This window comes from Daphnia carinata, chromosome 1 (assembly GCF_022539665.2).
Source record: "Daphnia carinata strain CSIRO-1 chromosome 1, CSIRO_AGI_Dcar_HiC_V3, whole genome shotgun sequence".
Classification (NCBI taxonomy): domain Eukaryota; kingdom Metazoa; phylum Arthropoda; class Branchiopoda; order Diplostraca; family Daphniidae; genus Daphnia; species Daphnia carinata.
This window is the reverse complement of record NC_081331.1, coordinates 14,335,511-14,348,551: the sequence shown is the minus strand read 5'-3', so window position 1 is coordinate 14,348,551 and position 13,041 is coordinate 14,335,511. Positions and strand designations below refer to the sequence as shown.

Here is a 13,041-nt window from a genome sequence, read left to right as displayed (position 1 = left end):
TGTCAAATCAGATTTCTGGGAGATGATGGTCCGTTTGTTGGTCGTCTTGTCCGTGTTAATGACGCTGCTGGCCCTGATCGTTGCTTGCATTCTCACGCACGGACACGATTACACATGCAGTGGGTTGCGCAGTTACGTCACCTCGCAAGGCTTGTCGCCATGGCTGGGCATTTCATCGATGCAAATACACGAACTGTTTGAACGACTCGATTGCGGATTTTTCTACTCGGCGCTGGATCATGGATTGAAGATCGTCAGTCAGCACGAAGACGATGATGAGGCAATCAGTCAAGCCCTTCGAGCAGCCGCCATGACTAGCACAGGTGCTATTATCGATAGCAATTCAGCACTGGAAGTTGCCATGGCCACCGGTTGGTTTCAATTTTTCGTTTGGTTCGCATTGGCAGCGGCCAACTTTTGGTTAGCCATTAAACTCAAAGTTTCAATGCTACCTGAATCAGTCACTCTGCCCACCCTGCCCAGCATCTTCAACAAGGAATAACTTTGAAAAACGACTTAACGTATGCTGCCATTTGAAAAATAAAGAACACGGAACAGCTGATTATATATACCTATTTAAATTTATATATATTACCAGTTCATTGTGTTTTTGTCATGCTCGTCCCTTTAATGCAGCAAATGTCTTAATACTAAATGTGTTTCATTGATTCATCACAATCGTCTTTTGCTGTGTTGATTATGTCCTTTGTACTTGTGCATCATATTTCCCACGTCATTTCAACAGCTTTTGGAAAAAGAAAGAAGACACACGTTTCACGTATTCATCACAGTTGTTCATTTCTGGTTTAACTGAATAAGTAAAGAGAACAACCAAACAAAATGGCCCCACTTTCCCAATATTTCCTTATACATGACATGCCAAACCCAAACTACATAAAACGTGTTTTACCTGGTTTTACCCGACAAACCGAGCCAGCAGTCGTGACTACTAAGCTATGCTGAGACCCGGTGCATACAGGATATACTTTATCGAACTAGGCAAACAATAATTCCATTTGCTGATGACGTGTTTCGTCACCCTGAACGGTAACACTATATCCGGCAGTATGTAATCCAATTAAAGTGGACGGCAAACGAAACCTCGTCTTGCTTTTATCTAATTTAAGAAAGGAGTGAAGGTCACGGCGAAAGTAAATGGCTTGGTTATAGGGAATGAAAAACAAATGAAGACGGGGTTATTGCACAAGCGTGCTGCACATCAGCAGCGTGTATTTTATAATTGTTTTTTGTTTGAATCTACCCATGTTGGCACACTTGGCGTTATACACTCGATTGATAGCCTAAATCGATCCATATAACCAAACGACAAATCAATGATGCGGAACGTGAAATTATTTTTAACATTGCCAACTACACAGCAGCACATTCTCCGATTGTTGTACAATTGATAAGAATCTGAAATGATTTGAAATTTTCCCCATTATTTGTTGACAACGGTCTTTGTGATAGATGCAGCAGAGAATATGATAATGTTAGTTGGTAGGTGAATGAATGATTTTAAGCATCTTGATTTGTTTGACCGCCTCCCACGATTACACATCAAACATTTCCACGCTCAGCAGCACCAGATAGTAAACATAGCTTCAACTGTTCAAACAAAATAATTATTAGTTTCTGTCAATTGATCAAAACTTTATTTATAAAAACACCTGCTGGTTTATTCTAGATGACGGCGTGATGACACGCTAGCTGCACATCATGTTCACGAAACCTACGAATAAATATAATCCAACATACCTGACTGAAATTAAGAAAGAATAGATGGAATGTTTATCAATCCAACCTTCAACGTCAATTCTGCCCGTTCCGTCAATGTCGATTTCTTCAATCATTCCATCCAAATCGTCACTCGTCAGTTTGTCGTCAATTTGAGCAAGAATGTCTTTTAGCGTTTGAGTTGTGATGTAGCCGTTTCCTGCAATCTTACATTATAGACAGGTGTAACACTAGAAGATGATGATTGTTTACCTTCTTTATCGTACAATCGGAAAGCGTCCCTCAGTTCCTTTTGCATGGCTTCATCATCCTCTTCATCCAGAATGTCGGAAGCAATTGCAGCGAATCCGTCGAAATTGATCTTGCCTGAATCTGTTGGAGAACACGAGAAGATTTTTATGGATCGGACGAAATGATATAAGTAGATTAATACTTTTCGGATCGTGTTCGATGAGGGACCTGGCCAGCTCTTCCTTGTCGAAATTCAAATTCATCATCTGCAGAATTGTGCTCACTTTACTGGATTCGATGTAGCCTTTCTTGTCCGAATCGAACGTCTGGAAAGCCTTCAGCATCACTAAATGTCAATGAGATATTTGAATTTTTATCGATGGCATTTGATTTCGAAATTGACTTACTGTGTTTTCTCTCTTCTTCGGGATCCTGAGAAGACGAACGTGACCGTCATTTTCCATTAGCGATAACAAAGAATATTCAAACAAATAATTAATGGATCCTGCTTCTTCATTTCCTTATACAGGTAAATACATTATTGGCACTATGGTGCTGTAGTGATACGAGGGTTGATGAAGGACATGCACCTATTCATAGAAATGACGACAGAAACAAACACGGGGTATGCAGAAGATGCATATAACAATAGAAACATTGACAAGCTAAACGAGTATTGTTTGACTTTGCCAAATGACACGCCAGCAGTAATTCAAAACTTATTTGGTCGCCCTCTGATCGCCTTCCTTTTTTGTGTCCGTCTACGTAGGTTGTGTAAATATAGGTTCTACTACCACAATACTATACCACCCGTAACGTCCCGCAAACGTTGGAATTTCGACCAAGCTAGTAAATCGTTTCCAAGGTTCCAACAGCCAATGGTTGAGGAGGGATGGCCGACAAGTGAAACCAAAGAAAAGGTTAACTGACCAAGAAAGCAGACGACAGACGACAGCAAATGAGTCTGTCGTCTGTTTATTTTTTCTTGTCCGTTCGAATTCAGCTGTGACTGCAATACAACGACCGCGTGACTTGGCAATACAACACACATTAAAGGTATAGATCTATACGTCTATCTCGTCAACGTTCGATGAGTAAGCAGCGCCTAATAAGGATTTTGTTACATATGTATTATGAGGAGATCAAATGACGCAATTGATTGAGTGGCTGACAATAGATTCTTTGTTAGTCTCTATGTGAAAACTACACTAGACTTATCATATCATTGTGATAGTCCAATCCATGTCAAATTGGGTAAAAAAAATGTATTAGCATGCAAATCAAAATATTGAGGCATTTTGAACAATAGTTTTAATCGCTTACCATAGTTGAAGAGTTTAGTGTTCCTTTCCAAGTGTCTTTAAACTCGGGTGATTAGACAAAGAATGTCGAAATTCTATTGGGAAGACGTAGATGAGACCAGGTTTTTAATCGATCTCGTCAAATGTGTAAGTGTTAATTATACGGTACGGTTAGCACAATTCTAAAGTTGATCAAAAGCCACTGGCAGGATGACGACGACCAGGTGGACTGATAACAACTGAGCTACGAGCGGATGCTAACTGGCCGCCAGGACGAAAAACCGTGTCCGTTTGCCATAGTCATATACTTCTGCCAACGATGACAATGGGTTAGTATAGCCTACATCAGCAAAAGGGGCAAAACGTTCGCCTCCTTCTCTACACACACATTTTCTAACTCTTTTTTTTTTCTTGTCTCAGGCGTCATTGCATATAACTCGTGCTCCTCGTCTTTTGCGAGAACATTCTTTGTTAAGTATTGCCCACCTCAAGTTCGATAGAAACAACAAAGCTTTGATCGTGATAACTCTTTTTGGTCATCATTCAGTGTTTAGACGTAAATAATCGATCTAGAAAATTGTTTCAAATCCAGTTTCTTCCTATTTTGAATTCTATTTGCGGATATTTTTCAAACATTAAAATTTATATGGCTAAACAAGCAGTTCTTTTTTTACAACAATAGCTTTCCTAAGTGTTTCACCAGTTCCTCTGATCCTCGTGACCGCCCATCCCACCTATATAGTAATTCAAAAGTGACTTTCACGGCCAACTTACAAAATAAATAAGGCATACAACAAACATCATGTAAAGAAAAAAAAAAGGTAAAGAGAAATATGAAAAAAAGAAACAAAAACAAACAGAAATCTAGTTGCCAAATTGGCCCCTCGCGACTTGCTGATGAGACGTCGGGCACTGCTGAGCCGGCAAACGACGGTCGTGGCATCTCGCGATATCCTTGCTCAGAAAAAGAAAACGATTCAAAACGTCAACTCATCTTTTCTTGACTTAAAACTCGAACACACTGCAATAAGCGACAATCTGGTAGTTGGCCAAAATGAATATTATTCGGCAGGTTGATTTCAAGGCCCATTGCTCCAAGAAAATAACAATGCCACATCTTCTATGAGCAAAAAGGCCTGAAAATTCGCGATCTTTGTTCGTAATGCATCCAAATTCGCCATGCAGAATTAAATGAATTTAGATTGCCACGTTAAAGTTTTGAATCTACGCGAGGATCAAACAAATAGGATGACGTTAAATCCTCCACTTTTATGATATTTTGCAAATGACGTAGAGTTGTTGCTATTTCTAAACACTGAACATCAGGTAGAAGGGCAAGATGGCGGCTGAAAAGAATTGCAAACTTGTAATTTTCTGTCTGTAGATTACACTTATATATAGTGTTGATCGGTATATTTCGATAATAATGGTTCAGTTACACACGTTTTCTAGCATAAGTGTATTCAGATCCAACTGACGCAACAAACAAAAATGGTTAATTATGAAATCGTAAAATACGTGGTAAAATATTAAAGCCATGAGAGATGAGACACTTTAGTTTAAACGAAGAATTTGAATGATAGTGTGTTAGCGTATACTATACACCATGTGCAAACTTTGTTAGGATTACCGATCTGGCAACTTAATTGCTATCAGACGACTGCCAAATCAAAATTCTGACAATCAAAAGGGAAAGACAAGTTAAAACACAGATATTGTAAACTGTAAACGAACTGGTAAACTAATTTATGCCATCGTGTTGTGTGGACCTTGAAAAGGGACATTAAAGCAATGGCCAATATTCTTTCTTTTTCCGATGAAGTTCTGTGCTGTGTATTCACATCAATTACGACATACGAGACTTGCATAACATAATGCTAACATGCCATCGATTCCACAGAATTATTAAATACTGTAACAATTTATGGAAGTTGGAAGTAAAAGTAAAGGATATGCTATTAAGCCTATCATCTAAGTGTTTCCCAGTAGGTGAGCCATCAATCACAGACGCACAAAATTTCAATTGTGATAAATATCCATCACTAAAAGGAATTGAAAATGTGTTACAAAATCATGTATTCAGTGATAGATTGTGAGTAACCAGGAAGTTCATCTCACAACAAATTATATTAATAATAACAATAACTTATTTATTTTTTAAAAATCAGGAATGAAAATATGACCTCCCGATTCTATGCCCGTAAAGTACTGAAATCTTTAAGGTACCAGAAGATAGAAAAGAAGCTGGGAGAGCTGATGGGCTTACCTGAATCCAAGACATCCCTCTTGGAGGGTGCTGTTCTAATTTGTCAATGGGCACAAGCAGAAGAAGCAAACCCAATTAGTTTATCCAATGTTAAACAAAGACTAAGTGAAATCAGCAATCAGGTCAAAGAACTTCTTGTGGACAGGCATAACATTGCAGACCCACTAAATATCACTACAGGCACAGCTGAAAAAGTCCTTCACTGCATAAATGAAGTCTTATATGAGGAAATGAGATTTAAAGTAATGCAGTCAAATCACACATTAGAGAATGTGTTCATTGACAAGGTGATCTCAGATTTCATTTCGTATGTTCAGAACATTAATAATAAAATATTTATTAAAGGTTCTTGAATCAAAAGCAGGTTTTCCTATGACACTTTGCATAATTTATCGAGAGGTGGCTTTAAGGATGGGAATTGATTGCGAGCCTGTTATAGCTGTTACCACAAGGCCCGATTTTCATTCACATAGATTTCTTCTCAGGTGGCGTGAAAACTCAAAGTAAATTTCATAAATTTATTAGTTCTGCATTTTAAAATCTAATTTTGTTCTCGGTTTTCCTCGTTAGTTTAAATCAAGGAACTGATGAAAATAATTGTTTGATTGATGCCCCGAATGGTGGGGTGATGCGACATCATAACCCGGCAACGTACCCATTGATTTCAGCTGAGAATTTTTTGCTGCGTATGGTGGAATACATGCGTTTCATCAGAATGCACAGTATAAGAGCTAGTAGGAGAGAAGACTTCAGAACGTTATCTCGTCTTAGGAGACAGAACGAACTGAGCTTTTCTCGATTAGCATACGCCGTCTCTTCCAAACAAATCCAGAAGGCCGCTTTCTACGCCCACCTGTGCATAGATCTGGACATGCCACTGGACGACGCCATTCAAATTCTTCAGAGGGTATAGTTGGCTAAGCACATAAAGCACGCGGTGACAGTGTGACTCTTTACTTTTATAATGTTAGATTGACAACGTTCGCTGCAATCGTCTAATGGAAAATTGTGTCATCAAAGCGAAAGAACAGGCTATCGTGAGGAAGGTAGTTCCCATTCTATTTTTTACCTAGATAAATGATTTAGCATGCTTTTTCCCACTTTTTGTCATCAGAGAAATGTCCAGTTTCGATTGCCTTGCATTAAATATGCTGTGGGCCTTGTTATGGCATACAAAAGCAGCACTAACACATCTCCTGTATTTTGCGTCATCATCTGGTGGACAAATAATGGTAAAAATAGAACACGCTATAACGTTCTCTTCGACGGCGGTGATTCTTCCCTTGTTCCTGAAGGTAATTACTATTTGACATTAAAATGAAACGATTACAGCGATTAATTCCATCTTTTATTAAATTTTATTATTGCAAATGTCCTATAATATCGGGCACATTTTTTAATTTTCTAAAACGATTTCAAGAAACATTAAATCTCCTGACCACCGGATCAAACATCGTTGACCACCCGAATATTGGGATATATTTTAAGCGGTATGACGGTCGTCGCTACATCCCCAATATTGAATTGATGACACTGTACCCAGAGGATGAAGCGTTTGCGTTATCGTTAATGACATAACATCTCGAATCAGCTCTCAAAAATCGCATTAATTGATTCATTCTTCCCTACCTATGCTTCAAATAGTCTATGAGTTGGATGACTGCCTAAAAACGCCATTAAATGTTGTTGGCAGCCACAAGTAAATTCCAACTTCCACTTTTTAATTAAAAGAAATTCTGCAGTTTTTCGTCAAAAAAAATCTGACTAAACAGTGACATGGCAATTCTTTCTTTATTTAATTATTAAATAAGTTTCATTGGTCAGTGGTTTCGCATTCATTCATCAACTTTGATGTGGGGCGGCTGCTAGCTGACCATTGTCGCATCTCAGTCGATTTATTAAATTTGGCAACGTTCAGAATAAGTCAGTCGATTTATTAAATTTGGCAACGTTCAGAATAGGTCAGTCGATTCATGGTGTAAAAGGATGGTGAAACAACTCTTCGTTATAACAGCCTATCTCGGCTGAAGGCTATTTGGGGTCTAGGTTACCTATAGTGAGAGACGCTTAGTGGCCGATATTGAAGTACAAAGTAAAGGCTGCGCCTACTTGAAAAATTTTCTAAGTCCAAACAAGGGGACATGTCCCATTAATAGAATGTGGAAAAAGTGGAAAAAAATCTTATTTATACTTGTCGCTTCTTAACAAAATAAAAATCAACAAAACTTTAGCCATTTTACATTAGGAAAGGAGAAAAAAGAAAATTTTATACTGGATTCGAACTCGAGACTCCCGTGTAATAATGGAATGCTCTGTCCACTAGACCATTGCACTTGCAGATGTTTCGCTAACGCGACACTAGTATATCTCCTCCTTTGCCATTCAGTGGTTGGCGATTCCTAAGTAATGGTGGCGTTGGCTATAAGTCTCCTCAGTTAGGCCACGCCCACCCCTTGAAAACAGGCTTCATTGGAGATACGGTTTCACCATTATCCCATGGTCGATTTATTAAATTTGGCAACGTTCAGAATAGGTTTTGTATTTTGTTCAGGCTGCAATTCTTTGTTCCTTCCAACGGTTATCGTCTTTCAGGTGTTCATTTATTCTTAATTCCAATTTCACTGGAAGATATGAAATCTGTTGTTCCATGACGGTACGTTATCCTAAATTTAACAGTTTTTTTAAACTTAGAGTCTGCATGTCAAAAGATTAAAATATTAGTGACTAATTCCTGTATGGCCTGTGTCTTAACCTGCTAGTGACACAAGCATGGTCAAGACATCCAAATTATATTCTATTCTTAAATATGTTAAAGTATAAACATTTAAATTCGAAAATAATGTAATTGAAACATGAAATTTATTTCTTGTAGGAGAAGCATCTTATGAAGTTTGTTAAATTTTTTTAATTTTATGAATAGTATCAATCTATTCCCAGATGCAACTGGTTGACAACTGTCCAGATATTCTTTTTAGCATGCATTTCCATTTGTTCAATATTTTCCGAACTGTGGTCCTTAGGATTTTACATCTCCTCTCCATCTGGATTCATCAGCTTATTAGAATCTCATTCTGTGTTGGTTCGACCCCTACATAAGGATGTGAAACCAGAGATTAGTCTTTTCTGTTCTGAGAACAATTTAACTCAGTATAAGGTATTACAGTTGTTTATTTCGTAGCTCAGTTGCCAATTTTTATCTTGTTAATTTTACAGCTGATGCAAAAGACAGAAAAAATGGAAGGAAATATCCTAGCTGATCATGACACAATTAATACTGAAAAATCAAAAACAGTAAAAGCTGTTGAGAACAAGTTCCTGGAATTAGAAGTCTCATTCGCAGAATTAAGTGAAGAACTCAAACTCGAAAAAGAAAAATCTGCCAGAGAACAAATAATGTTTATTAGAACCTTGTCAGACCTACATAATGTCTACAGCAATAAGCAAAGTAATCTAGAAGCAATCATTGCAGATCTGCGGCGACATCTACATGCTGAAAAACGACGGACTTCAAAGCAAACAAACTTGATTCAAGCTCTGACTTTGACAAGTGGCCATGCCATTAGTCGTGCAAATAATCTCCAGCGTCAACTGGCTGATCTTAAGGCTAAAGTAAATAAGAGCAAGGCGTCATGCCTAAAAGATCAGCAGCAGCTATATTCAAAAACTTTGGTAGATAAGGAACTCCAGAGAATCGAAAGAACTTCTTTGTCGAATTCTGAAGTACAAGAAGTATCTGATCGTATGAAAGCCGATCTTTTGCCAGCCAAATTACAGCTTTATAATACCCTGCAGGACCACTTGTTTCGGCACAAAATCGAATCGCCTGCTATCGGATTGTCGAAACCTGAAGAGAAACAGAATCATGGTAAACATTAACCATGAGATACTAAAAAAAATTCCTCTGTGTACGTGAATTAAGAGTGAGGGAGGGCTAAGCAAAATTCTTATGAGATTTGCAATATAAAAAAAAGATCCATCATTTGCCAAGTGGGAGGACAATACGGTTCAATTTCATGGACCAAATTGCTAACAGATTTCAGCCGTTACATGGAATATAAACCATACAAGATTATATGAATCGCATTTTGGAGGAAATCAAGTTATCATAGCAGGCTTTCCCGTTCATTTGCTAGAAAGCTATCTAAAAGCAAGAAGAACCAGCCGGCCTTATCGAAGTATCCTACGAGAAAATTGGCCATCTAATGAGTTATTTCAATTGGGCAGTTAAATGTTATGGAATCTCGTCATCTTTAATGTAAGTTGTCATCTTTTATCGTTAAGCAAGATACAATCATTCTGAATATTGAACTGACGCGGTAAATATAAGTCTTTTTCTATTTGTTTTATATTTTTCGCATCAGCGGATCATTATCATCTGGAATCCATTTAAAAGAAGAAGGAATTGAAATTAACAAGCGACTCAAGGTGTATGTACGACGCCAGGAGCTCTTGGCAGTCAGGATTATGCGATTCTGTAAGTACTATTCAAACTGGCCTTTGCAGAGATTCTGTCTTGTTATTATTTTTATTCGTAACAATTTTCGATTGGTCGTTCACACATTCGTTTACATCTTAAGATTAATAACAACAAACATACAAGGCAAGAGATAACAATAATCAATTAGATTCATAGCTCATCAACTTCGCGTTTTTCTATCGAAGGTAAACCCATTCTTTCTTCGTCAGTTAGAATGACGCTGGACTGCTGATCGACAAACGTTTTTAACGATTTATAAGTAAAATCCCCTCCTGTATATGGAACCGGCTCTTGTTTATGAGCAACTGGCAAGAAGAAGATGGTAGGATAGCCTTTTATCTGGCCGAATATAGGATGGAGATCATTGGCCGTCGCGTCCATTTTTGCCACAATTAAATTTGGATTGGCTTTCTTCATCTTTTTGGCCAATTTCTTGTATTCAGGTTCCAGGGCTTTGCAGTGGCCGCACCAAGGAGCATAAAATTCAATGAGAACGTCTTTTTTGGGCTGAAGAACTTCTTCGGCGAATGAGTTGGCAACGACGTTCAGGACGGGACCCTCTTGGACTTTTGGCACTGGCTGGGATTTGTAATACGGTTTGCCTTTGCCACTTGATAATGAGTCAATAAATTTTTTAACTTCTTGTGGATCAAATTCGTCCATAGGTTCCATCCTGAATTTCTGGCCATCGAATGCTGCCACTTTAATATCTTCGTTAACGTCAGCTAAGTTGAGACTTCGCAGTTCATCAAGGTACTCATCTTCGTTGCTGATGGCAAATTTTGCATTACTATTTTGAAATATTTTTGCCACTTCCAGGACCTTTTTACGAATGAACTGCGTATCCTTGACATATTGATGGTCGAAATTAACATCGTAATAGACGACAATCAATGGTTTGGTGGAATATTTGAAACGCCTCATTGCGTTTTGTACGTTGACCCACTAATGGCACGCTTTTCTCTTTGACGAAATTCACAATGTCTTTGGCATTACCCCTGGCTTTTAATTGAAGAAATTCATGTGATGATTTCTCGTATTCAGAATGAAAAATTTCTGGCTGATAGACGACGATCGAATCAGGAATAACTTTGTAATGGGATGCAACATCTTTCTCGAAGGTATGTAGACATGTTAAAATACCTGTGAACCAATATTTATTGTTAGAATTTCGCATTAACATACATTAATCATACTAACCTCTTAATTCTTCAGATGCTGCCATGTACTCTTCATAAAGAGGCGATTTAGAAGAAAAGAAGCCTACAACAGTGGCTTCAGTGCGATCCATCTCACTTTTAAGTTCACCCAATGAATTAACGAGCTTGGAGGCTGGACGTGCAAGTTCCTTCATGTGATCAACGATACCTCGATGTTCTCTCGGTCCTTTGTACTCGAACACACGTCCTTTTCGGAAGACACGCATTTGTGGGTAGCCAGTGATTTGGAAACTATCGGTCAAAGCCTTCTCGCTTGTACCATCTACCTTAGCCAGAGGAATGCCGTATTCCAACAAGGATCTAGCAGCTGCTTCGTATTCTGGTTGCATCTGATAATTTAAGGTGAATTTGCGTTTCCACTATTCAATTTAAAGTGATTATGTACCTGTTTGCAATGGCTGCAATAAGGAGCGTAAAATTGGACGAGAATCAGCTTGGAATCGGTAACGGTTTTTTCGAAATTTTCTGACGTGAGTTCAATAACGGGAGGCAATGGAGGTTTCCAGTTGGGATCAGTTTTCTCCCTCATGTAGTCAATAATTGCTGTTTTAAAAAATTACTTTGATTAATCCTTGGGTATTAGTGAATCAAAGTTTGTGGTTGTACCGAACGCATTGCGTTCTCCTTGGTATTGGTCGATTTTCTTGCCATCACGGAATAAGATTAAGCTTGGATAACCTAACAGGGACAAAGTAAGTTAAGAATGTGATAAATCCAATCATTCCTGACATGGTATACCGCTGATCATAAATTCCACTGCCAGTTCACCCTCTTTCGTTGCATCAACTTTGGCTAATGGAATATTTTCTTTCTTGAGTGTCTCCGCAGCTTTCGAATATTCTGGAACCAAATCCTTGCAATGTCCACACCTGTTGCCGTAACAAGGAGACGTGAAACTTAGGTAATCGTTCAGCCATAATCCAATTACCATGGAGCATAGAATTCGACGAGGACCGTGGGCCTTGACATGATGAAATAGTGGAAATTTTCCCTCGTCAGGATTATCACTTCATCTTCTTCAATGAATTTGTAGTTTCCACCTCTTCCATCCACCACTTGTATATCTGTCAACGCGATAATATCGTTAGTATGTTATTGACATCAAATTTGATTTGTGTTGCATTTCAGGAATGGGCTTGGATGAGGAAAAAAATAGTTAAATAACCCAGTGAAATGCTGCATGTACAGTCATGACCATTGGACCTTGACTTCTTTTCCTGCTTTTTTTTGTCCTCGTCAGTGCGAAGAGGGGAAAGCTGAAAGGGCACTGTGCACTTTCTCTAGGTTAGTCAACACGTTTATCTTTTTTATGACATTCCCAACCTTGAAAAGCCAACTTTTAAATATTGAGACTTACCACCGTCGTTTGGTATGAATTCAGCTTGTTCTGCAGCAAAAGATATGCAAAACAGCGAAGACAGCAGGATAAAGATCGGCCAATCTCTTCTAGTTAACATTTTGATTTTGTAGTTTGTCTGCTCCTCGAGTGACAGGTGAACGAAGGGAACAACTTTTAATGAAATTATGGTTTTACACTCGATGGTTCGACGCCGCCAAACGACGAGCCCTCACTGCCAAGGCTATCACAGACCAGACGAGTTTTCTTCGTCTTTCTCGGAAGGGTATGGTAGAAAAACAACAGGTAACAGCTCAGTGCCGCAGGCGGGACACGTTAGTATACATGTGGCCCAATCAGAATTCGACAACAAGATTTGTTCTTCGACTTCTTTCAAATAACCATGTTAATTTTTCCCGAATTTCGTGGGTGAAAGTTAAATTCATTGTTGAAACATTGATCAACTATATTAG

General features: G+C 38.5%; 4 protein-coding genes across 5 annotated transcripts in view; 2 read left to right on the top strand and 2 right to left on the bottom strand.

Moving 5' to 3' along the window:
* Positions 1–1,196: 1,196 nt before the first annotated feature.
* The window catches only part of LOC130690997 (troponin C-like), a 24,233-nt gene continuing 12,388 nt past the window's right edge, over positions 1,197–13,041 (bottom strand). The window contains exons 1-7 of one of the 2 annotated variants that reach the window (XM_057513892.2): positions 3,292–3,434; positions 2,376–2,400; positions 2,171–2,314; positions 1,990–2,109; positions 1,805–1,936; positions 1,671–1,732; positions 1,197–1,608 (exon numbers count right to left, since the gene is read on the bottom strand). In XM_057513892.2, the coding sequence (XP_057369875.1) occupies positions 1,707–1,732; positions 1,805–1,936; positions 1,990–2,109; positions 2,171–2,314; positions 2,376–2,400; positions 3,292–3,294 (450 nt within the window). In that variant the 5' untranslated portion in view covers positions 3,295–3,434 and the 3' untranslated portion in view covers positions 1,197–1,608; positions 1,671–1,706. Of the gene's footprint in view, positions 1,609–1,670; positions 1,733–1,804; positions 1,937–1,989; positions 2,110–2,170; positions 2,315–2,375; positions 2,401–3,291; positions 3,435–13,041 lie in introns of those variants that run through there. The other variant, XM_057513893.1, reaches the window with a different exon arrangement.
* On the top strand, positions 4,869–7,323 carry LOC130690991 (F-box only protein 21-like). The gene is made up of 7 exons (XM_057513882.2): positions 4,869–5,361; positions 5,438–5,822; positions 5,881–6,038; positions 6,106–6,442; positions 6,507–6,581; positions 6,650–6,830; positions 6,956–7,323. Exons 1-7 carry the CDS (start codon positions 5,144–5,146, stop codon positions 7,111–7,113), a joined length of 1,512 nt encoding a protein of 503 aa, XP_057369865.1. The 5' UTR covers positions 4,869–5,143; the 3' UTR covers positions 7,114–7,323.
* Positions 8,099–12,681, top strand: LOC130690993 (uncharacterized). Its single transcript, XM_057513887.2, has 5 exons — positions 8,099–8,188; positions 8,456–8,689; positions 8,749–9,790; positions 9,897–11,133; positions 11,228–12,681. The coding sequence occupies exons 1-3, from the start codon at positions 8,183–8,185 to the stop codon at positions 9,409–9,411; spliced, it is 903 nt and encodes a 300-aa protein (XP_057369870.1). The 5' UTR covers positions 8,099–8,182; the 3' UTR covers positions 9,412–9,790; positions 9,897–11,133; positions 11,228–12,681.
* Positions 10,148–12,750, bottom strand: LOC130690990 (probable protein disulfide-isomerase A4). Its single transcript, XM_057513881.1, is given in 8 exon segments — positions 10,148–10,927; positions 10,929–11,155; positions 11,213–11,561; positions 11,618–11,775; positions 11,839–11,910; positions 11,971–12,101; positions 12,161–12,296; positions 12,590–12,750. Coding segments are annotated over 8 exon segments (1,938 nt in total). The 5' UTR covers positions 12,690–12,750; the 3' UTR covers positions 10,148–10,162.